The 25,552-nt window shown below is 44.8% G+C and overlaps 1 protein-coding gene across 5 annotated transcripts in view; it reads right to left on the reverse strand.

Annotated features, from left to right (window-relative positions):
• The window catches only part of STAM (signal transducing adaptor molecule), a 238,911-nt gene extending 220,215 nt beyond the window's left edge, over positions 1-18,696 (reverse strand). For 4 of the 5 annotated variants that reach the window (XR_003941804.1, XM_030199519.1, XM_030199548.1 and 1 more), the window contains exon 1: positions 18,531-18,695. Coding sequence is in view for 4 of the 5 variants with exons in the window: in XM_030199519.1 (XP_030055379.1) it covers positions 18,531-18,570 (40 nt within the window). In the remaining variant the exon portion in view is untranslated. Of the gene's footprint in view, positions 1-18,530 lie in introns of all 5 variants that reach the window. The other variant, XM_030199525.1, reaches the window with a different exon arrangement.
• Positions 18,697-25,552: the final 6,856 nt, after the last annotated feature.

The raw sequence follows: 25,552 nt of genomic DNA on the forward strand, positions 1-25,552 counted from the left end.
ACCATAAAATTATACCGCTTTGTCACCCATCCATCTCACCCTATCACCCCCACTCTACTTTTCCCTGTCAGACCTTTCACTGATATTTTCCATTCATTTGCTCATTTCTGATCTGAAAAGGTATTGCTTTCAAAAGCTAATCAAAAATGTATAAAAAAGCATAATATTTATTTTGTTTATTTTATTTCATGCTGCAGTGCGATTGACTGTAGCTTTAAAAAGATCCGATCATATCATTGTTCCATGAAAACTTTACACTGGCTCCCAGTGGGGATAAGGGCACAATTTAAATTGTTGATGCTTATTTTTAAAACCTTGAATGATATGGACTTCTAAGTATTTTAATCAAGTCCAGCAACTTTACAACCCAGCTGACTCGCTGAGATCAGCAGGGGACACGGCAATTGGTGCTGCCTTCTTTAGCAAGTCCATTATTCAGCTACTTGTGATAGTGCAATGTCCATAGCCGGCCCTCTGCTATGAAACAAATTACCTGGCGATCTGCGTCTTTTGTAGTACAAAACAGAAGAAACCAGTCTTCGCAAAAAACACCAAAAAGCAAAACAGCGAAGATGACTAACAAAAACAAAATAATCAAAAATTAAAAACAAGAAAAAATCAAATTGTATTTACAAATACATAAAAAATAATAAAAAATATGAAAAAGACGACACTTGTTTATAAAAAATACTAGCTCTGTTTGATTTTACAGAGACGAGACGCTGCTCTGATGCTTTTTGCTTCACTTTGTTTCAAGGATCATTTAACGCTACAGTTTAGAAAGAGACACACATATTCCCTTTACAACTGGATAGAATTAAAAATCAACACACGATGAGAAGACTCCTGACGCAGGCCTGTATGGCCGAAACACAGCTATGTCGAGTCCCTTTCTCCCTGCTATCCTTTGGTTAATAAAGTGTTTTAATTTTTTATAAACAAGTGTCGTCTTTTTCATATTTTTAATTATTTTTTATGTATTTGTATTTTTAAATACAAATTTGATTTTTTTCTTGTTTTTAATTTTTGATTATTTTTGTTTTTGTTAGTCATCTTCGCTGTTTTGCTTTTTTGATCTGCGTCTTTTGTCATCAATGTATGAGTTTAAGAGACTATTAAAAACACATCTGTTTGTGCAAGCCTACACTTGATAAGAAAGGTGGGGTGGCGAGTTGAGATTCAATCTATTATGCTGTTTTAATATTACTGTGTATGTTTCCGCTGTTACCTGCTGTTAATAAGAAGGCTGTAAGTGCTGCAAATAAATATATATCTTTAAAAATGTATTACCTTTAAAAGTGGACTAACATGGCTACCACATCCCTTTATCCAGTGTATTAGGGCAAACCTATTTCCTTCTGAATCAACCATCTATCCTTTTTGGGATCCACTTTCATCACTACTACACAGTACCTCCTCCAGTAGTGCAGTTCCCAAGTGGGGCTTCTCTCTCCTTCTCCCCTTAGCTTGAGGGTCAAGCTACAACTCCACTCCTCAATTTAATAGCAGGCAGAGGCATGGGTAAAATGCCTTTCACATTCACTTCACACTATACACAAGCTTAAAGGAAGCTTCACATAAGACAAAACTAGGCCCAAAGACTGAGCCTTAAAAACACACTGCTTCTCTTAGCAAATTCACACAATTCCACCACATATTCTCTAGGGGGACTTATATAAGGGCTGACAGTATCATTGCAGCCATCCCAGAAGGGGTATGCTGTAGGGCAGGGGTTCCCAAACCTAGTCCTGGAGGCACCCTAGCCAGTCAGGTTTTCAGGATATCCATAATGAACATTCGTGAGAGAGATTTGCATGTACTGCCTCCACTGCATGCAAATCTCTCTCACAAATGTTCATTGTGGATATCCTGAAAACCTGACTGGCTGGGGTACCTCCAGGACCAGGTTTGGGAACCAGTGCTGTAGGGTATATGCCTCCTCTCTAACTTGGCATGGTCCTGAATACAGAAGCATACTAGGCTAGTGAGGGTCCTAAAAGGATCTTTACAATAGCATTTAGAACATAAGGAAAGGATGCTGCATCCCCCAAATGTCAACAGGACAAGAAGTGGCAAGACTACGCAGCAGTTCAGTACAGCCAGTGCAGATTAGAAGCACAACTACTTTCCAGAATGTAGAAGGGAACAGCAGTGCAAGGAAACGTGTCTGGTTCCTCACGGTCAAAAGTGCTGGCTGAAACAAGGACTGTATCTTTGTAGAGTATAGCAAAGATACTTACCTGTAGCAGGTATTCTCTGAGGACAGCAGGCTTCATATTTTCACAAGTGGGTACATGCTGATCTGCGTCACCCGGTCCAGCATTTATGCCAAAGTTAAAAAAAACTCAGAGCTTTGTGAAGTGCAGAATTTTCAATCTATTTGATTCAAGGCTCTCCTTAATATACAATGCTACCCCTCCACTAATTTGATCCACCCTATCACTACGATATAATTTGTACCCCGGTATGACAGTGTCCTACTGGTTATCGTCCTTCCACCAGGTCTCAGAGATGCCTATTATATTTAATTTTTCATTTAGTGAAATATATTCTAATTCTCCCATCTTATTTCTTAGGTTCCTGGCATTCGCATATTTATTTATTGCACTTGTATCCCACATTTTCCCACCTATTTGAAGGCTCAATGTGGCTTACACAAACCTGTTGCCATTCCAGGGTAGAAGACACAATACGGTCAGTGTTACAAAGGATCAGGATAACAAAGAGAATTAATCAAACAGTTGTATAAGAAGAATTTCAGGGAGGATTGGAGTGGTGAAGTGTTGTAATTACGCTATGGATTCTCGGGGTAGGCCTTGTTGAAGAGGTATGTTTTCAGATTTTTGCGAAAGTTATTTATTCCGCTAATTGTTTTCAAGCTAGTTGGTAGTGTATTCCACAGCTGTGTGCTTATGTAAGAAAAAAAAGCTGGTCGCATGTGTTAGTTTGTATTTTACTCCTTTGCAGTTGGGGAAGTGTAGATTAAGAAATGTGCGGGCAGATTTTTTGGCATTTCTGGGAGGGAGGTCTATAAGGTCTAGCATGTAGGACGGGGCATCTCCGTGGATAATTTTATGAACAATCGTGCAGATCTTGAACGTGGTGCGTTCTTTCAGTGGGAGCCAATGTAATTTTTTTTCTTAGGGGTTTTGCACTGTCATATTTTGTTTTTCCAAAAATGAGTCTGGCTGCGGTATTCTGGGCTGTTTGGAGCTTCTTGACAGTCTGTTTTTTGTAGCCGGCAAAGAGTGTGTTACAATAGTCTAGGTGGCTTAATACCATTGACTGCACCAGGTTGCGAAAAATGGATCTTGGGAAGAAAGGTTTTTCTCTTTTGAGCTTCCACATGGAGTGGAACATTTTTTTGGTTGCATTCTTCACGTGGCAATCTAGTGTGAGATTTCGATCGATGGTGACTCCAAGTATTTCAAAGTGTTTGAGACGGGGAGGGAAACGTTTGGTGTGGTTATGGTAGTGAACTTGCTAGTGTTATGTTGTGAGGTGAGTATAAGACATTGCGTTTTTTCTGCATTGAGTTTTATCTGAAATGCATCCGCCCAGGAGTGCATGATTTGGAAGCTTTGGTGGATCTCCTTGGTGATTTCCTTTAGATCATGTTTGAACGGGATGTAGATCGTGACATCATCTGCGTATATATATGGATTGAGGTTTTGATTGGCTAATAACTTGGCTAGGGGTATCATCATTAGGTTGAAGAGGGCTGGCGAGAGAGGGGATCCTTGGGGACTCCACATTCAGGTGTCCATGGGGCTGATATAGTCCAGTTAGCTGTTACTTGGTATGTCCTTGTGGTCAGGAATCCTCTGAACCAATTAAGAACGTTTCCTCCAATTCCAAAGTATTCTAGGATATGTAGTAATATTTCATGGTTGACCATGTCGAAGGCACTGGACATATCAAATTGCAAGAGAAGTATGTTTTTGCCAGTTGCAATTGTTTGTTTAAATTTATTCATTAAAGTCACTAGTACTGTTTCAGTGCTGTGGTTCGACCGAAATCCTGATTGAGATTCATGAAGAATTGAGTGCTTACTTAGGTAGTTAGTGAGCTGTTTCGTCACTGTGCCTTCCATAAGTTTGGTTATCAACGGAATAGATGCCACTGGACAGTAGTTGGTTAAATCATTTGTATTTTTCTTTGCATCTTTCGGTAGAGGGGTAAGTAGAATGTTTCCTTTATCTTTTGGGAAGAGCCCATTTTGTAGCATGTAGTTCAGGTAACTCATGAGGTCTGCTTTGTATAGTTGAGGGGCAGATCTTATAAGGTTACTGAGGCAGATGTCTAATTTGCATTGCGATTTGGCATTTCAAACTATGTTTTTTTGTTCCTATTTACATCATGCTCAGTACTTGACAGTACTAATGTGCAATCTTTTGTCTGACTTTTATTTTTATTTAAGGACACCTGATCTACTATGGTCTCTTTTGCAACCTCACTATCGGGATACCCTATCTTCCCTGTTTTGGTAATATCTTTGAAAGATACCTTATCCCAAACCATGCGCTTTTGAGCGACTGTCAGCCTTCCCCCAGTTTCTAGTTTAAAAGCTGCTCTATCTCCTTTTTAAAAAATAGACTGAAGGGCTCACCACCTTACACCTGCTGGAGACTGAGAATACTGAATCTGTCTCTAGCTGGCAGGGGCTCTTTTTGGCTCTCTCTAGAGTCAGTTTCCACTTGCTGGAAGGCGTGCACAACCCATCAGTTACATTCTGGGCCGGCCTGGAGGGACACTAAGGAAAATGACTTTTTCCTTCTCATCTTCATTCATTAATGACATAAGATGTCTGACATTTCCCATGTTGTTGCAAATGGCAGCCCGTCTCTATTATTTTCTGCCTTATAAGGGATGTCAAAATGCACATACACATTAATCTCAAAAGTAAATAACACTGGATAGACAACAGTAATCTAGGAAGATTTGAGGTACATAAATTAAGAAGGTCTTTTTTATTAAATTATACTATGACCTTGTCTAATATGGACTGCTCTGTATTTGGATCAATGCCATCTGTTTTGGGTTGTTTGATTAAACAGAAGTTGCTTGTATTTTATGATTATTTAAAACTTAATAAACAGCATGAATAAAAAAAGGAAGATCATTTTTACAAGGCTTCCATGGAATCCGTGCATATAAAAGTTTCTCCGTTAAATCCACAGCATGGAGTTTTGAAGTGGGCGGGTTGCAGGCATGGTTTGGATGGATTTGAAAAGTATGCATGCATCTCCAATTTTGTAATGGCTACACAAAAACTTTATGAAATCTACATGTTGACATTTATACCTGCTTGGAGGCATGCATAAGTGTCAGCTAACTATTTATTTGGAACTGGGGTTTGCTGGAGTGATTGAGAAAGCAAGAGTCTTCCATGCTTATCTCTCTGATGTTTAAAAGCACTTCTAAAATCCTCTACTTTGGCTCTTCGTTTGGCTCCCCTTGGTCATCCATGTTTGCAAAATATAGCACTTAACAGTTAGAAAAAGAACAGAAAACTATGTTTACCATCTTCCCTGGAGGCAGACAGAAAACCCATAGGGAATGAATCATGGGATTACAGTGGTTCTGAGACAGGATGCCCTGAGAGGACAGGGAGCTGGCCTTCCCCACTGCAAGACAAGAACAGCCATTTGTAGCAATCAGAAGAACCACCAGTAAGTGTGAGGTAGAATCAAAGCTCCAGGAAGAAGCTCCCAGGGTGGAATCCATAGAAGGTAAAATTATGTATAATCATACCTGATAATTTTCTTTCCATTAATCATAGCTGATCAATCCATAGACTGGTGGGTTGTGTCCATCTACCAGCAGGTGGAGATAGAGAGCAAACTTTTGCCTCCCTATATGTGGTCATGTGCTGCCGGAAACTCCTCAGTATGTCGATATCAAAGCTCCATCCGCAGGACTCAGCACTTAGAGAATTACACCCACGAAGGGGACACTCTGCCCAGCTCACCACCGCCGAAACGGGAGAGGGGAATTAACCCAGCTCATCCCCACACAAGTGGGGGAGGGGAATCCGTCCAGCTCATCCCCGCGGAGCGGGGGAGGGACACCACAACCCGCCGATGCGGGGGATCTGGCTTATCCTGCAACCGCAACCGCGGGAGGAGCTGACTGACCCTAACACCGCCGAAGCGGGAGGGGTACAAAGCTGCCCTACAGCCGCACGAAGCGGGAGGGAGTGCCGGCAGAATTTTAAGTCTCAATCCAGCCCCGTAAAACGGAGGAGAGAGGAATGCAGCAGCTCACTGTAACACAAACTCGTCTTAATCTTGAAGAATCCAAGTGAAAAAACTTGAACACGAAGTCTTTCTGAAGTAACTGAAGACTAAACTTGAACCTGAAATGCAACCAGAATAAAAACAGTACAGATATCTGGGAGGGGCTATGGATTGATCAGCTATGATTATGGAAAGAAAATTATCAGGTATGATTATACATAATTTTACCTTCATATCATCAAGCTGATCAATCCATAGACTGGTGGGATGTACCGAAGCAGTACTCACCCAGGGCGGGACATTGAATCCCTGACCTCAACACTGAAGCTCCAAACCGGGCCTCTCGCCCGTGCAGCCACAGTCAAACGGTAATGCTTGGAGAATGTATGAGCCGAAGCCCAAGTTGCCGCCTTGCATATCTCTTCCAAGGAGACGGATCCGGCCTCTGCCATCGAGGCCGCCTGAGCTCCGTGGAGTGAGCCTTCAGCTGGATAGGCGGCACCTTCCCCGCGGCCACATAAGCCGCTGCAATGGCTTCCTTGACCCATCTTGCCACTGTAGGCTTAGCAGCCTGCAGACCCTTACGAGGACCTGCAAAAAGGACAAACAGATGATCCGATTTCCGGAAATCATTGGTCACTTCCAAGTATCTGATGACTCGTCTCACATCCAGATATTTTAAGAGCAGAGTACTCCTCTGGGTAGTCCTCCCTACGAAAGGAAGGGAGACAGAGCTGCTGATTCACATGGAAGCGAGAAACAATCTTGGGCAGGAAGGAAGGCACTGTGCGAATAGTCACTCCTGCCTCAGTGAACTGCAGAAAAGGCTCTCGACAGGAGAGCGCTTGGAGCTCGGAAACTCTTCTGGCTGAAGTGATAGCCACCAAAAAGACTGCTTTCAACGTCAGGTCTTTCAGAGATGCCCTCGACAAGGGTTCAAAAGGCGGCTTCTGCAATGCTCTTAGTACCAGGTTGAGATTCCACGCAGGCACCACTGAGTGCAGAGGAGGGCGCAGGTGATTAACTCCCTTGAGGAAAGCGCACCACATCTGGCTGCGAAGCCAGGGAAGCACCTTCAGGCGGCCCCTGAAGCAAGCCAGAGCGCTACCTGGACTTTAAGGGAACTGAGCGACAGGCCTTTCTCCAGACCTTCTTGCAGGAACGCCAACACTGAAGAAATTGGAGCAGTGAAGGGAGAAAGTGAGCCTGCTTCACACCACGCTGCAAAGATACGCCAAACCCTGGCGTAAGCAGTAGAAGTAGAGCGCTTCCTCGCTCTCAGCATAGTGGCGATGACCTTGTCTGAGAAGCCCCTCTTCCTCAGACGCTGCCGCTCAATAGCCAGGCCGTAAGACCAAAGGGGGAGGGATCCTCCATCACCACGGGACCCTGATGTAACAGGCCCTGCTCCACTGGCAGCCGCAGAGGATCGTCGACTGAGAGCCTGATCAAGTCCGCATACCAGGGACGCCTGGCCCAATCCGGACCCACCAGGATTACCCTGCCGGGATGCTTTGCCACCCGGTCTAGCACCCTGCCCAACATGGGCCAGGGCGGGAACACATAGAGAAGCTCTTGTGTCGGCCACTGTTGGAGAAGAGCATCTACTCCCAGGGATCGAGGGTCCCGTCCTCTGCTGAAAAAGCGCGGCACTTGGCAATTGGCCGATGACGCCATCAGATCTAGGCTCGGCTGGCCCCAGCGCTTCGTGATGTCCAAGAACGCCTGAGCAGATAGCTGCCACTCTCCGGGCTCCAAGGTATGGCGACTGAGAAAGTCCGCCTTGACATTCATGACTCCGGCAATGTGGGCCGCTGAAAGCTGCTCCAGGTTCACTTCCGCCCACTGGCAAAGATTCATAGCCTCCTTGGCTAGAGGGGCGCTCTTGGTACCTCCCTGGCGGTTGACATAGGCCACAGCCGTGGCATTGTCCGACAGGACCCGTACAGGCTTCAACACCAGTACCGGGATGAACTCCAAAAGCGCCAACCGAATGGCTCTGAGTTCCAGGAGGTTGATAGACCACTTTGCCTCTGCAGGAGACCAGAGCCCCTGCGCTGTCCTTCCCAAGCAGTGGGCTCCCCAGCCCGACAACGAGGCGTCCGTCGTGACGACAATCCACTCTGGGGTCACCAGAGGCATTCCCGCAGACAACTTGTCTGTCTGCATCCACCAGCTCAGCGCCTTGCGCACTGCTGGGTCCAAGGGAAGGCGCACAGCATAATCCTCCGACATCGGAGTCCAGCGCTGCAGCAAAGAGTGTTGAAGTGGTCTCATATGAGCCCTGGCGCAGGGCACAACTTCCATCGTGGCCGTCATAGAGCCCAACAGCTGCACATAGTCCCAAGCCCGAAGGGGAGAGGCTACTAGGAACTGGTCCACCTGAGCCTGAAGTTTGACAATCCGATTGTCTGGCAGGAACACTCTGCCCACTTGGGTGTCGAATCGAACTCCCAGGTACTCCAGGGACTGAGTCGGGCGCAGCTGGCTCTTCTCCCAGTTGATGATCCATCCCAGGGAGCTCAAAAGAGCAACTACCCGGTCCACAGCTTTGCCGCACTCTGCATAAGAGGGGGCTCGGATCAACCAGTCGTCCAGATAAGGATGGACTTGCACCCCTTCCTTTCGTAGGAAGGCCGCGATGACCACCATTACTTTGGAAAAGGTCCGCGGAGCAGTAGCCAACCCGAAAGGGAGGGCTCTGAACTGGAAGTGTCGTCCCAGGACTGCAAAACGCAGAAAGCGTTGATGAGGAGGCCAGATGGGAATATGCAGGTACGCTTCCTTGATGTCCAAGGATGCCAGGAACTCTCCTGCCTTCACTGCCGCTATAACAGAGCGGAGAGTCTCCATGCGAAAGTGCGCACTTCAAGGCCCGATTGACCCCTTTGAGGTCGAGGATAGGCCGGACAGAACCTCCTTTCTTTGGTACCACAAAGTAAATGGAGTAACGTCCCTTGCCAAGCTGAACTTTCTGGCACCGGAACGACCGCGCCCAGGCGGATCAGATTGTCCAAGGTCTGCTGCACTGCCACAGCTTTGACCGGAGACTTGCAGGGGAGAGAGTACAAAACCCGTCTTTTAAGGGTCGGCAGAACTCTAGTTTGTAGCCGTCTCTGATGACTTCCAGCACCCACGCGTCTGAAGTTATTGTGGTCCACTCGCCCAGAAACGAGGACAGCCGTCCTCCAATCTGCACTGGGGCGTGGACCAAGACCCCGTCATTGGTACGAGACCCTGGGGGAGGACCGGGAGGGAGCACCTCCGGGACGGCGGGTCCTTTGCGAAAGGAATGCTGCTTGGGGGAGAAATTCCTCTTGAAGGAAGAGGGGGCAGAGGAACCCACTTGCCCGGGCGTACCCGACCGGCTTCCTGCAACCGTCCTCTGAGGTACCGGGACGAGTACTAGCCCGAGCCCTGACCTCTGGTACTTCTTGCCCTTAGACGTGCCGAGATCGGTCACGATTTTGTCCAGCTCGACCCCAAAGAGCAGCTTGCCTTTAAAAGGCAACCTAGCCAGGCGGGATTTAGAGGCGTGGTCAGCAGACCAATGTTTCAGCCAAAGCCACCGCCGGGGCAGAGATTGTCTGAGCCATGCCTTTCGCTGAGGCCCTCAAGACATCATACAGCAAGTCTGCCAAATAGGCTAAGCCCGATTCCAGGGCCGGCCAATCAGCCCTCAAGGAATGATCCGAGGGGGAAGCCCGCTGCACCATAGTCAGGCACGCCCTGGCCACATAGGAGCCGCAAACTGAGGCCTGCAAACTTAAAGCAGCCGCCTCAAGGACGACCTTAAGGCCGCCTCCAATCTTCTATCTTGGGCGTCCTTTAGGGCCGTGCCACCTTCCACCGGCAACGCCGTTTTCTTAGTCACCGCAGTGATTAAAGAATCCACGGTAGGCCACAGATAGGCCTCACGTTCACTCACAGCCAAAGGATAGAGGCGGGACATGCCCTAGCCACTTTAAGGCTCGCTTCTGGGACATCCCATTGAGCGAAATTAAGGTGTGCATGGCATCATGCACGTGGAAGTTCTAGGCGGGCGCTTCGTCCCCAGCATAATGGCAGAGCCAACAGGGGCTGAGGGAGAGACGTCCTCCGGAGAGGAAATCTTCAAAGTGTCCATGGCCTGTAACAAACAGGTTGGGCAAATCCTCTGGGCTAAAAAGCCGCGCTGCCGAGGGGGTCATCCGCTCCATCCGAGCGGGGATCCGTCTCCTCCAAGGAATCCGCAAAGGACCGTGGGAGACCTCAGACACGCTGCCTCATCTACACGGAGGAGACAAATTCCTCCAAGGCCTGGGAATCAACCCGAGGGCGTTTACCTCTGGGAACCTCAACCTCTTTACCAGACGAGGGAGCAGGGGCAGCGTTGTGCATGAGGAAGGCCTGATGCAGCAGCAAAACAAACTCGGGGGAGAAACCCCCCAGACTGTGCACTTCCGCAGTCTGGGCAACAGCCCTAGACGCACCCTCAACCGGCGCTCGCAATAGCGGGGGAGAGACATGCTGCGCATCCAAAATGGCGTCCGGCGCGAAACTCCGCGAAGGAGCCGCGCGGGAAGAACGGCTCTTAACTTTAGCCGCTTCTGTGCCGTCGCCCAAATTAAGGGCGTTCATGGCATTAATGTCTCCAACCTCAAGGGCGGCCCAAGAAGAAGCCGTCCGAGCCGCGTGGCCGGCCAAGATGGCGGAGGCGAGGAGCGGGGGATGGGCGTTTATGGCGGGAAAAACCGCCACGCCGGAGGAAGGACCGGGACATTCATCGGTCACGAAATTGTCACCCAACAAGGGCGAATCAGGCTTGAAGACCCCCGCATCCCCTCTAGAAGCGCTCAAGCGACCCGGGGAGCGACCCTTTGCGCCCTCGCCCTCCGACGCCATATGCCACGAGGAGAAGAATCGGGGAACCCCCTGCCCGCTATAAAAAGGTAAAAATTACCTGCTGTCCGCTCCGAGTTGTAACGACCTGGTGTCCCAGTGAGTAGCTGCAATAGACGCTTAAATAAACGTCGAAATAAACGCCTTTAAGGACGTTCAAAATTTTTTTTTTTTTTTTTAAACGGAGCCAGCGGGAGGGGGGAGAAAAGGAGGGACCTGGCACCACCAGGTTTGCACTTGCTCAAAAGAGCCCTCAACCCCAGGCACTCAACAAAACCTAAAAATTAGGCTTGGAGGCCTAGCCAGAGCTGCTGCTGTGTGTGACCACCACCTGCTGAGATAGAGAACATACTGAGGAGTTTCCGGCAGCACATGACCACATATAGGGAGGCAAAAGTTTGCTCTCTATCTCCACCTGCTGGTAGATGGACACAACCCACCAGTCTATGGATTGATCAGCTTGATGATATGGAAGTGGTACAGATATGGCAGAAACTATGGGAACTCACAGTTAGGGAAGTTAGTGAAACTCTCTGTGCATTGAGAGCTAGAGTTAAATAGACACCTGACAAAGATGACTGTTACAAAAATAGCCACTACAGAAACCTTTTATAACTGCTTTGTGAATAAATGAGCCAGTATATATTTACTTCACATGGACTGTGGGTGGATGTGGCAAACAAAATTTATTGGCCCTGAAAGATCAATAAATTTAAAAAAATGTTAAAAAAGGGAAAATAAGACAATACCTTTTTATACATTTTATACTAGCTTTCAAAGGCCAAAACCTTCTTCCTCAGGTCAAGACAGTATAAGCCCTAATAGAAATCATGGGTGAACCTTCTGTGAGAAGCAATTATGTCTGTTTTATGCTGGAACTATCAGCAAGAGAGAAAAAAAAATAAGCAACAAAGAGCAGTGCTGAATTAAACAGCAGAGCAGCCAAAACTTGTTTGCAATGGAGTTAAATAAGTGCTGCAAATATCATTTTCATCTGAGGAGGACTTTTCAAGACTGGGCAGAAACTACCAAACATAGGTGAGAGTGTGATGATTCCTTGGATGCAGACAACAAGACAGATTCATACATAAGTATTGCCACACATAAGTATGTATCTGTCTTGTCTGCATCCAAGGAATCATCACACGCTCATCTATGTTTGGTAGCTGGAGATACTTTATGAATTGTGTTTGGACAAGGCTGTCTGTATCTGTAGCTGTTGATATAAAAATCAACAGTTGAAAGAAGTTGATGCTGCTTCAAGTTTCTTTTGAGCTGTAAGACCTGCCAAATGTAAATCCGTTGAAACCAAAAGCCCTAAACTTAAGCACTCTCCTCCCTTTCCTCTTTCCTTGTAATGTCAAAAGAAGAGAGTACTGGCATCTCCCCTACAGGGCACCATTCTTCACGAAGCAAGAACTGTACCTGTTTCTGCTCTGCCTGCCAGCCCACACAGCTGGCTTTTAATAAATTCTATGCAGAAAAATTAAACTCTGCTCTAAGGTAGTAAATTCTGCATAAATTCTGTACTGCGCAGTAGCATAAACTCTCCCAGAAGTAACCAAAAGAAAGGTCATGACTGCCCGAATGTTGCGCAACTGGGTTAAATAAAAAACTATAGTATATTTACGCATAATGTACAATTGCGAGCAAATTGTGAGTCTATGAAAAAATAAACTGGCATTAACGTGCCCAAGCATAAGAACATAAGAATAGCCATACTGGGTCACACCAATGGTCCATCTAGCCCAGTATCCTGTTTCCAACAGTGGCCAATCCAGGTCACAAGTACCTGGCAGAATCCCAAATCGTGACAACACTCTATGCTACCAATCCCAGGGCAAGCAGTAGCTTCCCCATGTCTGTCTCAATAACAGACTATGGACTTTTCCTCCAGGAACTTATTCAAACCTTTTCTAAATCCAGATACGCTAATTGTTGTTACCACATTCTCTGACAATGAGTTCATTGAGTGAAAAACATATTTCCTCCTATTGTTTTAAAGTATTTTCATGTAACGTGAGTGTTCCCTGGTCTTTGTGTTTTTTGAAAGAGTGAAAAGTCAATTCACTTTTACCCATTCTACACCACTCAGGATTTTGTAGACCTCAATCATATCTCCCCTCAGCCATCTCTTTTCCAAGCTGAAGAGCTCTAACCTCTTTAGCTTTATCTCATATGAGAGGAGTTCATGCCCCTTTATCATTTTTGTTGCCCTTCTTTGAACCTTTTCTAATTCAAATATATATTTTTTTAGATACGGCGACCAGAACTGAACACAATACTGAAGGTGAGGTCACACCATGAAGTGATAGAGGCATTATAGCATTCTTGGTCTTATCTACCATCCACTTCCTAATAATTCCTAGCATCCTGTTTGTTTTTTGGCCAGAAGGATAGGAGAATATGATGCACCAACTTAGATAAAATGTTCCAGCACAACCAAGTGAAAGAACATTTAAACCATAAGAAATTTATGTCTTTATGTATCTTTTAAATAAGCATGCAAATAAAGATGAGCCAGTTGATACAGTGTAGTATGGATTTTTAAGCTTTTGACAAAGTCCCTCATGCGAAGTTTACAGAAGATAGGTGTCAATTTAAAGGGCCAGAGTACAGTATTGTTTCAATTTCTGTGAAGACTTAGGCATGAAGGAACAAAAAGGAAAGCCAATAACAGATGTGGTCTCTAGTATTGTTTAGCTGCAGTTGCTTCAACGATTACAATTCCAATTATCTAAAGCTAGATGCTCAGAAGTGCAAGGCTATGTGGTTGATAGGTTAAACGTCAGCTCCTGATTTGTCACCAGTACTCACTTGAACATTCATTACCTCCATCTCATTTTTTCAAGATTCTTGGGGTTATTTCAGATTCAAAACTTACTTTTACAACACACACTTCTTCAATAGTCAGAGCCAGTATTAGGGATATTAGATCATTTTTGCAAATTAAGAACCCCGACCCTAGTGTTTTCATTAACAGTCATTTGAACTATTGTATAATTTCAACTTCTTCAGTGCATCATTTACAACTGATACAGAACATGGCTCTTAAATTAAATACTAGCTCTAGAAAGTATGATCATGTTACACTGCTGTTGGAAGAATATCACTGGTAGCCAATTTCATACTGGATTAAATTTTATTTTGATACTGGCCTTTAAAACCTTTATCATGATCTTCCTTATTACTTTGCTGACTTGTTCATTTCACACACTTCTATGAGGACCCTTTGGTCTTTATCAAAAAAATCTTCTGACTATTCCACCACTGACCCAGAACATATTTGATACTACTCAACAATCCACATTCTCTTACTGGACTCCAGTTCTCAAGAATTTAAGATAGGAAAACCTATTTCTTTAGTGGTTTCTGATTAGAGCTGCAAGGGAATGGGGATTCCCGCTGGGTTGGAAGAAGTTGCCATGGGATTCCTGCGAGAGTGTAGTAAAAATTCTCTGGTGACACCAGAATTAAGCTTGGAATGTATGGAGAGAGGCAGTTGGAGTGCCAAACTGAGGCTTAGAACAGCCATTGGTTAAATAGTGAATACCATCCAAAAAACAATGGGAAGAAACAGAGGGCTACGAGCAAGTAAATAATAGTGTTGACTCGTGTAGGTACAAGTAGGGATGGAGGCAATTCATTGTGAGGATAGGTGGGGACAGAATGGATCTAAGTGGGTATAGGTGGGAACGGGTTAGATTCCATTGGGGATGGGTGAAATTTCTGTCCTGTGCAACTCCTTAATTTGAATAAGATTCAGCATCATTGGGAGTTGATATAGGTTACTGGACAGATGAAGGGCTGAGTTTGAGGACTCAAAACAAGTTTTTTCTTTTTTTAAATTATGTTTATTTCAAGCTGGAATTTTTTTGTTTTGTTTTATCTATATAATGTATTATTAGTTTCTTATACTGCACACCACTCCAATTTTGAGGAAGGGCAATATACTAATTTTAATAAACACACTGCAAAAGGAAATCAAATTGGGAAAACTAGATGGGCCTTTACAGTCATCAACTGCCATCATAATATTCTTCATTTCAGAGAATGCACCATTGTTTATAGTCTGCTTCGATTTGAAAAAAATCATTTGAATCAGATGATCTTATAGGGATCTCACATCTATATAGTGTAATTAAATCTCATTACAAGAACAAATCAGTTTTCTTATATAACCCTTATAAGAAGAATTTGTCGGCATGTGTTAGCCCTGTGCAGAATCTGACCAAATTTTGGTTTTAGTTACAGTTACAGGGCCAAAACTGGCACAAAATCCTTTTTCTGCTCAGGTTTAGCCGAAATGTATTTTAATTTTGAATGATTTCAGTTTTGGCCGAAAATGACCACGTTTTCGGTGGAAACCAAAAATTAGTGCTTTGTCTGGTTTGTTTCCCTCCCTCCCTCCCCCAAGTGTCTCTCCCCCACCCCCAAGGGCCTATCTTACAATGCCTGTTGACCTGGGAGAATAGTTAGGGCAGAAGCAATCCCCTGTTACTCCTGCCCATGCCAGCTTTGCTCTCAAAATGGCTGTCACAACTGGGACATTGCTCCAGCTCATCCAGGAATGTAAGGTAGTTCTAGGGAGGGGCTAGTCATTGTTCTGAGGGGGGGGGGGTTGTACTAACATTGCAAGTAATGAAGTTACGATCTTGCATAATAACTTATATGGTAGAGTGTGCCACATAAATGCTTTTGATACAAAATTTTAGCAGTAATTTAAGTCTGTAAATTTGGGATGATAAACTCCTTAGGAATTAGCTTCTCTGTGGATGTATGTTGTCAGCTATCATTTCACAGCACAACCACTGTAAAAGCACTGTGGCTTTTAGTTTTCATTAGCTGCAGTCCGTGTGTGTAGAGGCTATTTTGTTTGGAAGTAAAATATGACCTTTCATTATTTAAATTATTATATTTTGGTTTGGATATTGTGGGCACATTCACACAAGCAAACTTGAGTCTTCAGTTTTGGCTTCGGCTAAAACCACGTGATGAGTTTTGGCCAAAGGCTTTTGCACCGTTTTGGTGGCAGTTTCAGTCAGCCTCTAACTCTGTGTCCCCTTTACTAGCTAGAATGAAAAACAACCTGAATGGGCTGATTACACAATGATTCAGTTGCGGAGCTGGGACTAGGTTCCAGAATACTCACTCTGTCTTATCTGTCAAGTAAGAATTCTCTGATTAAGAAATGATCTTCTTCAATCAAATATTGAGCACAATTCAAATATAATAATCAACCAAAACATGGTACTTTAAAAAGTCCTTAACTCTAAGAAGCAGATAAACCTTCCACAAAGCTAAAAGGAAAAAGGAATACCATCATTTCCTATTTCATAAGACACCCATGGCCTGTGTTCTGCCTTATCCTAAGGAAGTAGCCAAGGACAGGGGTTCTCAAACTGAGACACTGAAGCACAGAATGGCCTTCACAAAGAGGACACACAACCTATCAGGTTAACTATCAAAAAAATAATGCAGCTGACAAAGCCACAAAAGACAGTTATGATTTCTTCTACTGCTGAAGAGTGAGTGACAAAGAAGTAGGGGAAAGAGGAGAAACAAACACATGGAGTTAGAGGGATGAAGGATGGTGGGGTGGTGAAGAGTGAAAAAAGATGGAGGTATGAGAGATGAAGGGTGCACCATAGTAAAAGGGTCCCTTTGTACAGGATTATGACATTTAGACACACTCTCCTTGAGACTGGATTTGGAAAAAGCAGAGAAAATAAATACATTTGAAGTTCCAAACAAAAAAATGAAGTAATTTTTAGAAAGCAAATAAAAGTGTATATGATTAAAGCTGATTCTTCAACCCATCTTGACTGTTTTACAAAATTATGGTTCCCGAATTTTAACCCTACACAATTAACACAAATACACTGAGAATGTATTTGTATTCAAGTTTATTGCATGTCCCTTGTGTTTGCGATCAGCTTCTGACTTTTTTAAAGCTATAATTCCAGAATATTTTCTATTATATTGTGACCTGCTTGTATTTTTATTACTTGGATAACCCATTAAGGGCTTCTTTTACTAAGCTGCAGTAGGCACTAGAATGTGTTTACCACAGCTCAAAAGGAGGCATCCCACAGCAAGTTTGCAATGTGTGCTCATAAACTACCTGCTAAAAAATTATTTTTATTTTACCACAGAGAGGGAGTGTCTGGAAGCAAAAAGTGCGTATTTCTGTTACTACGCTTTAACTGGTTAGCACACAATTAGCACAAGCCCTTACAACAAAATAGGTGTCTGTAAGTGCTCATGCACTAATTTTTGATAATGGTCCAATGCTAATGGCAACAATAGTGCATGGCCATTATTTTGAAAAATAGAAAAGCAGACATTTTCCAGCTGTGATAAAAATGGCCTTAGCAAGCTTTTTCCTGCAGCTTAATAAAAGGAGCCCTAAATCTTTTTGACAAGTAATGCTGTAAACTTCAAATGTTTACTAAACTTTTTAGCAAATTCACTAAAAAAATACAATGCCTTAAGCCTCTGATCCTGCTTATTTCTTTCATCTCTACATGATAGTGTTATTTCATACGTACATGCTTTTTGGGCTCACCACTGAGAACATGTGATAGTAAATCATACTACTGAAAAAAAAATGTGAGAAGTCATCTGGACTAAAACGTTTTCCACTGATTCAACAGGGACGGAAAGCACACACAAAACAGTTCTAAAGCAAAATCTGAAGGGGTTCTGCAAACTATACGATCTGTATGACCTTTGCATTTTATTCCATTTCTTAGAAATTGCCTAAAGATCTGATTCATTGACTTTTTTTCTGCATACGCAGAGAATGGGAGAAAAAAAATCTTACAATCTTTCCAAACAAATTAGCTCAATCAGAACAGCCATTATGAAACATTAGTCAGACAAGTGCTTATAGCAGTAATGTTTCTGTGACATATACAGCTTGCACTAACAGTTCAGGGAGCTGTTATTTCACGGTGTCTTCTGCCAAGCGCATTGATGCTGTTAGGACACAAATTCGTTCAGCTTCTAGCCCACATTACCAGCTTCATCAAGAAGCAGCCTTCAGTTCATCCTATTGGAGAATGAAGCCGATAGACTAACCTCAATTCTTTTTATCTCCTAACAATTATAAAAAGTTAATTTAAACCCACAGAAAAGTACCTGTTGTGAAAGCATTTAGCAAATTAATATATATTTTAAGTGGAACAAGTTAGTTTTGATGGTTTACAAACAGCCAGTGAAGTATAACGCCCTGTAGTAATGATGGTCTGAGACCTTTGTTTGAGTGATGCTCATGTTTTGGTGGCCTGCGCGCATGCGCAGTCCTGCCCGCAGTGCCCGGGAATAAAGTGGCGCCAGTGATTCCACTCTGGAATTTGCTTAACGGGAACTGGGAGCGGCGGCACTCATTGGCAGGCTTCAACTTACCCACATCCTGGTCGAATGGGTTGGACGTAAAGAGCGGCATATCTGGCAAAGGCACCGGCCCCCCCAGGAGACCTGGCACGGAGTCAGACGCAGGGCGGGGGTGCCAATAGCTCCCTCCCGCCCGCTACACAACAGCAACGGCGGCGGATCAACAGGGGCCTGCGGGCACCGCCGAGCATGCTGGGAAGTAGGGCTGCCCTTCCCAGTGCCTGATTCTGACGTTTTGCAGTTAGAGAAAACAGGACAAGGAGCGAGAGAAAGAAATGCGATTGATGACTTAAAGTCAGTGCTTAGGTATTAACTCCACCCTGTTCTCTTATGATACTGTTCAGAGTTCTTTCAACAAGAGGATATGTAGATGGAGATGAGATCACACGCTTTTTATGTGCCTCTCCAGTGCAGGTCCTATAGTCAGGTGACTGGACGTCTGGACCACATGACGACGGTGAGAGGTTGAGTTAAATCACACTCAGCGTGCGACTCAGTGGTTCTGTATTTGGTTTCTAGCCCGTATGGTAGTGTGCTGTTTCACGGGTAGTTGGGCTACTTTCTCCCCTCTTTTCGTTGCTTGGGTTGGGCGACTGTGGCCTCGACTAGCTTGTCTGTTCAGCATTTTCTTAACAGCTATTGAGGTGCTGGTGCTCGCTCTTGTTCTTTGATGTTTGGCGAGTGAAGGAGGCTCACGCGTCACGCCAGAGCTTCCAAGGGGGTCCCTTTTTGTGAGGGAGATTTTTAGTACACGCCCAGCCCCACTCTGCCTTGGCTCCACCGACTCTGCATGGCTCCGCCCCCTGACACAATCCCATCCCACAGCCATTTCAGAAAATTATTTTATTTAATAGCCTAATATCCTTTTCAATTAGCTTTCAGGGGCCAAAACCTCCTGCCTCAGGTCAGTATAATGCTGTTATGGTATCCTCTCATGACCTGAGGAAGGAAGTGTTGTGTTGCTCTCTGAAGGCTAATCAAAAGTGTTTTAAAAATCAGTGATGGTATCACCTTATTTTCTATTTTATGTTTTATTTGCATTTATTATCCTTCCTTAACACAGCTACCACATTTGCTTTATCCTAAATTAAAAATAAAAATATTTTCTGTACCTTTGTTGTCTGGCGTTTACTTTTTCTAATTCTGTTGGTCCCAATCTCTTGATTCTTAACTCTTTTGCCAGGATTTCCTGTCCATTTGTCATTTTCTCTCCTTTTTCTTTTTCTTCTTCAGTTTATTTTCTGCCTCGCTCTCTGTCCACATTTGATTCATTCTTACTATCCATTCTTTAATTTCCCTCTTTTTACTTCATCTACCTATGGCTTTTCATCTTTTCCTCACTTTTGTTCTCTCCAGTCTTTCACTGACTCTATCCTCTCCCCCTTTCCATCCAGCATCTTCCTTCTTTCTCTCCCCATCCTTTCAGTGTCTCCCCCTCTCTCTCTGCATCCTTCCATCCAGCGTCTCCTCTTTCTCTCCCTAACTATCCAGCACCTTCCCTCTTTCTCTCGCCATCCTTCCACCCATTACCCTCTCCCTCTCCTTCCATCCATTGTCCCCCTCTACCCTTTTCCATTCAGCATGTCCTCTCTCGCCCCATCCTTCCAGTGTCTTTCCTCTTTCCCTCCCTACCCTTCCATCCAGCATCTTCCCTCTTTCTGCCCCCGCCTTCCAGCATTTTCCCTTTTTCTCCCTCCTTTCATCCAGCATTCCTCTGTCTGACAGCTAGGATCTCCCCCAGTTTCTCCCCAGCAGCTTCTCTCTCTCTCCTACCCATGTCCCCTCTTTCTCTCTTTATCTTTCCACTCATCTCTCTCTCTCTCTCTCTACCCCTCTTCCATCCTGCATCTTCTCTCTGGCTGTCCCCTGCTCTTTTCTATGTCCCCTCTTTCTCTCCCCATCTCTCTCTGGCTCTCCCCTGCTCTTTACCATGTCCCCTCTTTCATCTCTCTCTGGCTCTCCCCTGCTCTTTTCCATGTCCCTGGCTCTTTTCCACTCTCTTTCTCTCAATACTCCAGTTACCTCACTCCCCTATCCTTTCCAGCCATGTTTCTCTCCCTCCGGACCTCTTTACAGCAGCGCTGACACAAGAACAAAAACAAGCGCAGGGCCGCAGAAGCCTTCAGGCATGTGCTGTCAGCTCTGTCGGTCCTCTGCCCCCGGCACGGGAAATTGACATCAGCAGGGGCAGAGGACGGCAGAGCCGACAGCACATGCCTGAAGGCTGCTGCAGCCCCGCACTTCTTTTTGTGGAGAGAAGCAGCGGCTCCGGCGCGGCGCTTGTTCCTGCCATTGTTCAACAGAAGCGGTGGCAGCAGAATTCAGCGGGAGACATTCTTGCTTTGGCGGGCGTACGGGAGATGACTCGCCAAAGCGGGAGTCTCCTGCTGAATGCGGGAGACTTGACAGGTATGCTTCGCGTTCTTTTAGGCTTTTAAGAATGGGACTGACCCCCCCCCCCCCCCCCCCAAAAAAAAAAAAAAATATTATATATATATATATATATATATATATATATATATATATATATAAACACACACATCCATTCTGTCTGGAGGAAATAGGCATTTGAAATTTTAACAGAATGGGACCTCATTTAGTGGTGGTAAAAAAAGGGCCAGAGATTCCAAAGAAATATGTGAAGAATAATTAAGAATTCTATTCACCAATGTGCCAAGTACTGAGTTGACCTGAGCAAATAGTTTTCTTCACAGGCAAAAATATTCAGTTACATTACTCTATGAGCACTACTTTATTATGTGCCAGGACGAGGCATGGGACAAGGTGTATGGAGGCCTCCCTGGACAACTTTCCGCCATAAAAATTCTAAAGGAATATAATTTTTTATTAGATTATATCTTTAAAGTACATTCTTTAAGTTTTTTTAACATAAAATACCAGCACTATCAGGACTCAAACAGCACCAACCCAATCTATAAAAAAGCAGTACTGCCAATATTACATCTGGAGCTAGAACACCAATACATTTCCCACTGGGACAACAGACTAAGCCAGACTTCTACAGATTCCTACCATGGAATTACACCCTAGAAGAACCACACACAATAAAACACAGACACCCACCAAATTCAGAACAAGGGATCAGCAAATTAAAAACTGAAATATGCAAAAACGATAAGTGGAAACCCCAACAGAGCAGACTGTGCAAGTAGTGCAACATTAGATAAATAGAAACAGAGACGTCAGAAATTCAAAGTTCTCAATGCTGATATATTTCATTTCATAGTTTAAAGTAAAATGTTTTTTTGTACCTCTGAGTGGGCATTTCATTTTTGTCAGTCCCAGGTTGACTATCTTCCCCATGCTCCCCTCTGCCCCTCAAGCTATCATCCCCTTGCACCCCTCTGCCCCTCAGCTGACCATCTTCCCCTTGCTTCCCTCTGCCCCTTGATCTGACCATATTCCCTTGACTTCCCTCTTCCCCCAACTCTCCAGGAACATCTGGTAACCTTACTGTAACACCTCTGGCGTGCTCTTCTTGCCTCCCTGCGGTTCCAACAATACTGAGGTTAAGGTGGCTGCATATGACCACAAAGAGTAAATCTCTGAAGTTCTCTCTATCTCCACCTGCTGGTGGAGGGGACATAACCCACAAGTCTCTGGATTGATCTGTTGGAACATAATGGAAAAAACATTATCAGGTAAGGACTAATTTTACCTTTTATACCTAATGGGAAGCCAGTGGTAATATGTATGTATGTGTGTGTATATATATAATATATTGGGGGGGGGTGGGGGAGTAACTCGATCATGCTTTCAAGCATTACCCAAAAACTGAATAGCAGCATTTTGCAAGGTTTGCTACCTTCTTAAACTATAGTTAGATATTCCCACATATCTTAATTTTTTATTATGCTTTTATTGAAAGACAGTGAAACCTCGGTTTTCGTTGACTTCGGATTTCGTCGGTTTCGGTTATCGTCGATTTTTTTCGCGAAAATTTCATCTCGGTTTTTGTCGATCTCGGATTTCGTCGGCGTGCCCATGCAGCTAATCTTGCGTTCTCACGTGTCGTTCTTCTGGGGCGTTGTTTCCGGTTGTGGGATCACACTGCTGCTATTTTCGGACCCAAACTTTGTCGTTTTGCCACATTACTGCTGCTGCTGGTTGAGTGCCTGTATCAAAGTCCCTGCAGGTATTAGGACCCAAATTTTGTCGTTTTGCCACACTACTACTACAGCTGGTTGAGTGCTTGTATCAAAGTCCCTGCTTTCATCATGGGACCCAAAAAAGTTTCTACAGGCAGCAGTCCTTCAAAGAAGAAGGACAGGAACACGATTGAGTTGAAGAAGGAAATCATTGAAAAATATGAGAGTGGCATTAAGATTGCTGAAATCACCTGCATGTACGAGAAGTCACCATCCACGATAAGTTCAATCGTTGCAAAAAAGGAAGCAATAAAGGAGGCAAAAGTAGCAAAAGGTGTGAATGCAATAACAAAACAGAGATCACAAACAATTGAAGATGTGGAACAGTTATTATTAATTTGGATCAATCAAAAACAGTTAGATGGCGATTCTGTTTCTGAGGCCATCATATGTGAAAAGGCCAGACTGCTGTATGCCGATCTCATAAAGAAAATGCCCGGGACGAGTGCTACTTCACTAAGTGATTTTGAGGCCAGCAGAGACTGGTTCGAAAAATTCAAGAGGCGCACTGGCATACACAGTGCGAGTTCGGACAAGTCTGGTGCTGAAACATTTGTGTCTGAATTCAAAGATTACGTAGAGGCTGAAGGATTCATCCCCCAACAAGTCTTCAACTGTGATGAAACTGGCCTGTTTTGGAAGAAAATGCCAAAGAGAACGTTCATTACACAGAAGCAGGGGCGTAGCCACGGGTGGGCCCAGGCCCACCCACTTTCCGTCCAGGCCCGCCCGCCCACGTCGCTCGCGGAAATTTGTTCTCCCCGCCAGCGCTGCATTCTTTTCTTCGATCGTCGCCGGCAGCGCTGCCATTCACACAGGCAGCTCCGTCCCCCTTTGCTGCGTCCATCTGGCCCTAAGTACACAGGAAGTGCATCAGAGTGGGCCGGATGGACGCGGCAGAAGGGAGCGAAGCTGCCTGTGTGAATGGCAGCGCTGCCGGCGACGATCGAAGAAAAAAATGCAGGGACCGAAGCTGCCTTCCTTCTTCTGCTGCGCCGGTTCAAAGGGTTGCTGGCAGCATGTGAGAATCACTGCTGCTGGCTGAGTCTGACCTGAAATCCGCGCAGCAGAGGGAAGGCTTCTGGGTCATCATCAGCAGTGCAGCAATTCTCTCTTACATGCTGCCAGCAACCCTTTGAAACGTGCTGCGGTGCCGTGATGCTCCTGATGCTGCATGGAGGGGGGGGGGGGTGTTGGAGAGGATAAAATTGTTGGGCTGCTTGGGCATGGGAGTGGAGGGGAGGGAAAGAAAAGAGATGCTACACAGGGGGTGTAGGAGTGAGGGAAATTGTTAGGGAGGGGAGGGAAAGATGCAGGGGGGTGTAGGAGAGGGAGACATGCATGGGAGAGTAGAAGAAAGGGGATCATTATTGGGATATGGGGGGAGAGAGAGGGATAATTGCTGGATGTAGGGTAGGGTGGGGAGGGAAGGAGGGATGAATGACAAAAGAAGGAGAAATGTTGGACCTGGGAGGGAGAGGAGGAAAATGTACTGCACAGGGGAGAGAGGGATGAAGGAGAAATGTTTCATGGTGGTGGAAGAGATGCTGCAAGGGGGGAAACAGATGTTAGACTTGGGATGCAAGGGTGAGAGAGAAGAGGAAAAGAGGGAACAATGTTGAACATGAGGGCGGAGGAGGGGGAAGAAGGAGGGAGATGTAGGATCCAGGGGTAGAAGACAGTGGGAGAAATGCTGGAATGTGGGTGGGAGGGAAGAGGGGGAGAAATGCTGGCCCCTGGGGGAAGGGGCAAGAGGAAAGAGAGAAAGGACAGGAAGATGCTAGGAGGGGATAGAGGGTGGAGAGAGGAGAAAGAGGGAGCAGATGCTGGGCTAGAAGGGTTGGAAGGAAGCAGACACTGGGATGGTGGAACCATGTGGAAGGCCAAGGGGGTGGTAAGGAAATGAACGAGAGGATGATAGTGATTACGGGGAGTAGATTGAAGATGAAGGCTGGAGAAGGAGTGAGATGGGGAATAGGAGAGCTACTGGATGAAAGAAGGAGATGGAAATCAGGTATCTGAAAAGTAAAAAGGAAAAGGATTAGAAGATGAAATTTGAGTGGACAGAGAGCAGGAAAGAAAGAAAAAAGATAGGAAAGAGCTAAAATGAAACAAACATCAATATGTCAGTGTAGTGAGGAAATGGAATGAGAGTGGAGAAAAGACAAATGAATAGCAGCTGCTTGAAGGAGAATTAACAGAAAGACAGGAAAGTGGAAAAGAGAACTTGAACCAACATAATGGAAAAATAAAATGACCAGACAACAAAGGTAGGAAAGACATTTTATTTTGAATTTATTAACTGAAATTTGTTAGCTTGAGAAATGTGCACAGCGGATATCATTTTATTGTGTTCAGTAGAAAAAAAGAAATATATTTCTGATTTTATTTCTCCACTGTAACATGCTGAGGTTCCGAGTTCAATTTTTGTCTACATATTTTTATTTCTAATTTGTGATCCCTTGTTCTGTATTTGGTGAGAGTCTGGGCCCTAGCATGTCTAACACTAGTCCCGACCCTTGCTGTAGCTGGTGGGGATCCCCAACCTACATCAGCTGAGGACCTCCTCTAAAAGCAGCTAAAACTCCCTTCTACTAAGCTTGGCAGATGGCGGCAACATCCTTGAGCCACCGATAACTAAGCATGCATGGGGTGCCAGCATCGGTGACTCAAGGCATTGTTGCTATTGCTGCCTGCCAAGCTTGGTAAAAGGGATTTGTGGCTGTCTTCGAAGGACGTTTTCAGCTGACAGAACTTGGGGATCTTTATGAGCTAAATTATATTTTGAATTGGGAGGTACCAGAGGAGATGAGGAGAATGCGGGGAGGAAGGGGGCAGAGACAGAGAGAAAATTTTGTGCCCACC

Source organism: Microcaecilia unicolor, chromosome 1 (assembly GCF_901765095.1).
Source record: "Microcaecilia unicolor chromosome 1, aMicUni1.1, whole genome shotgun sequence".
Classification (NCBI taxonomy): Eukaryota; Metazoa; Chordata; class Amphibia; order Gymnophiona; family Siphonopidae; genus Microcaecilia; species Microcaecilia unicolor.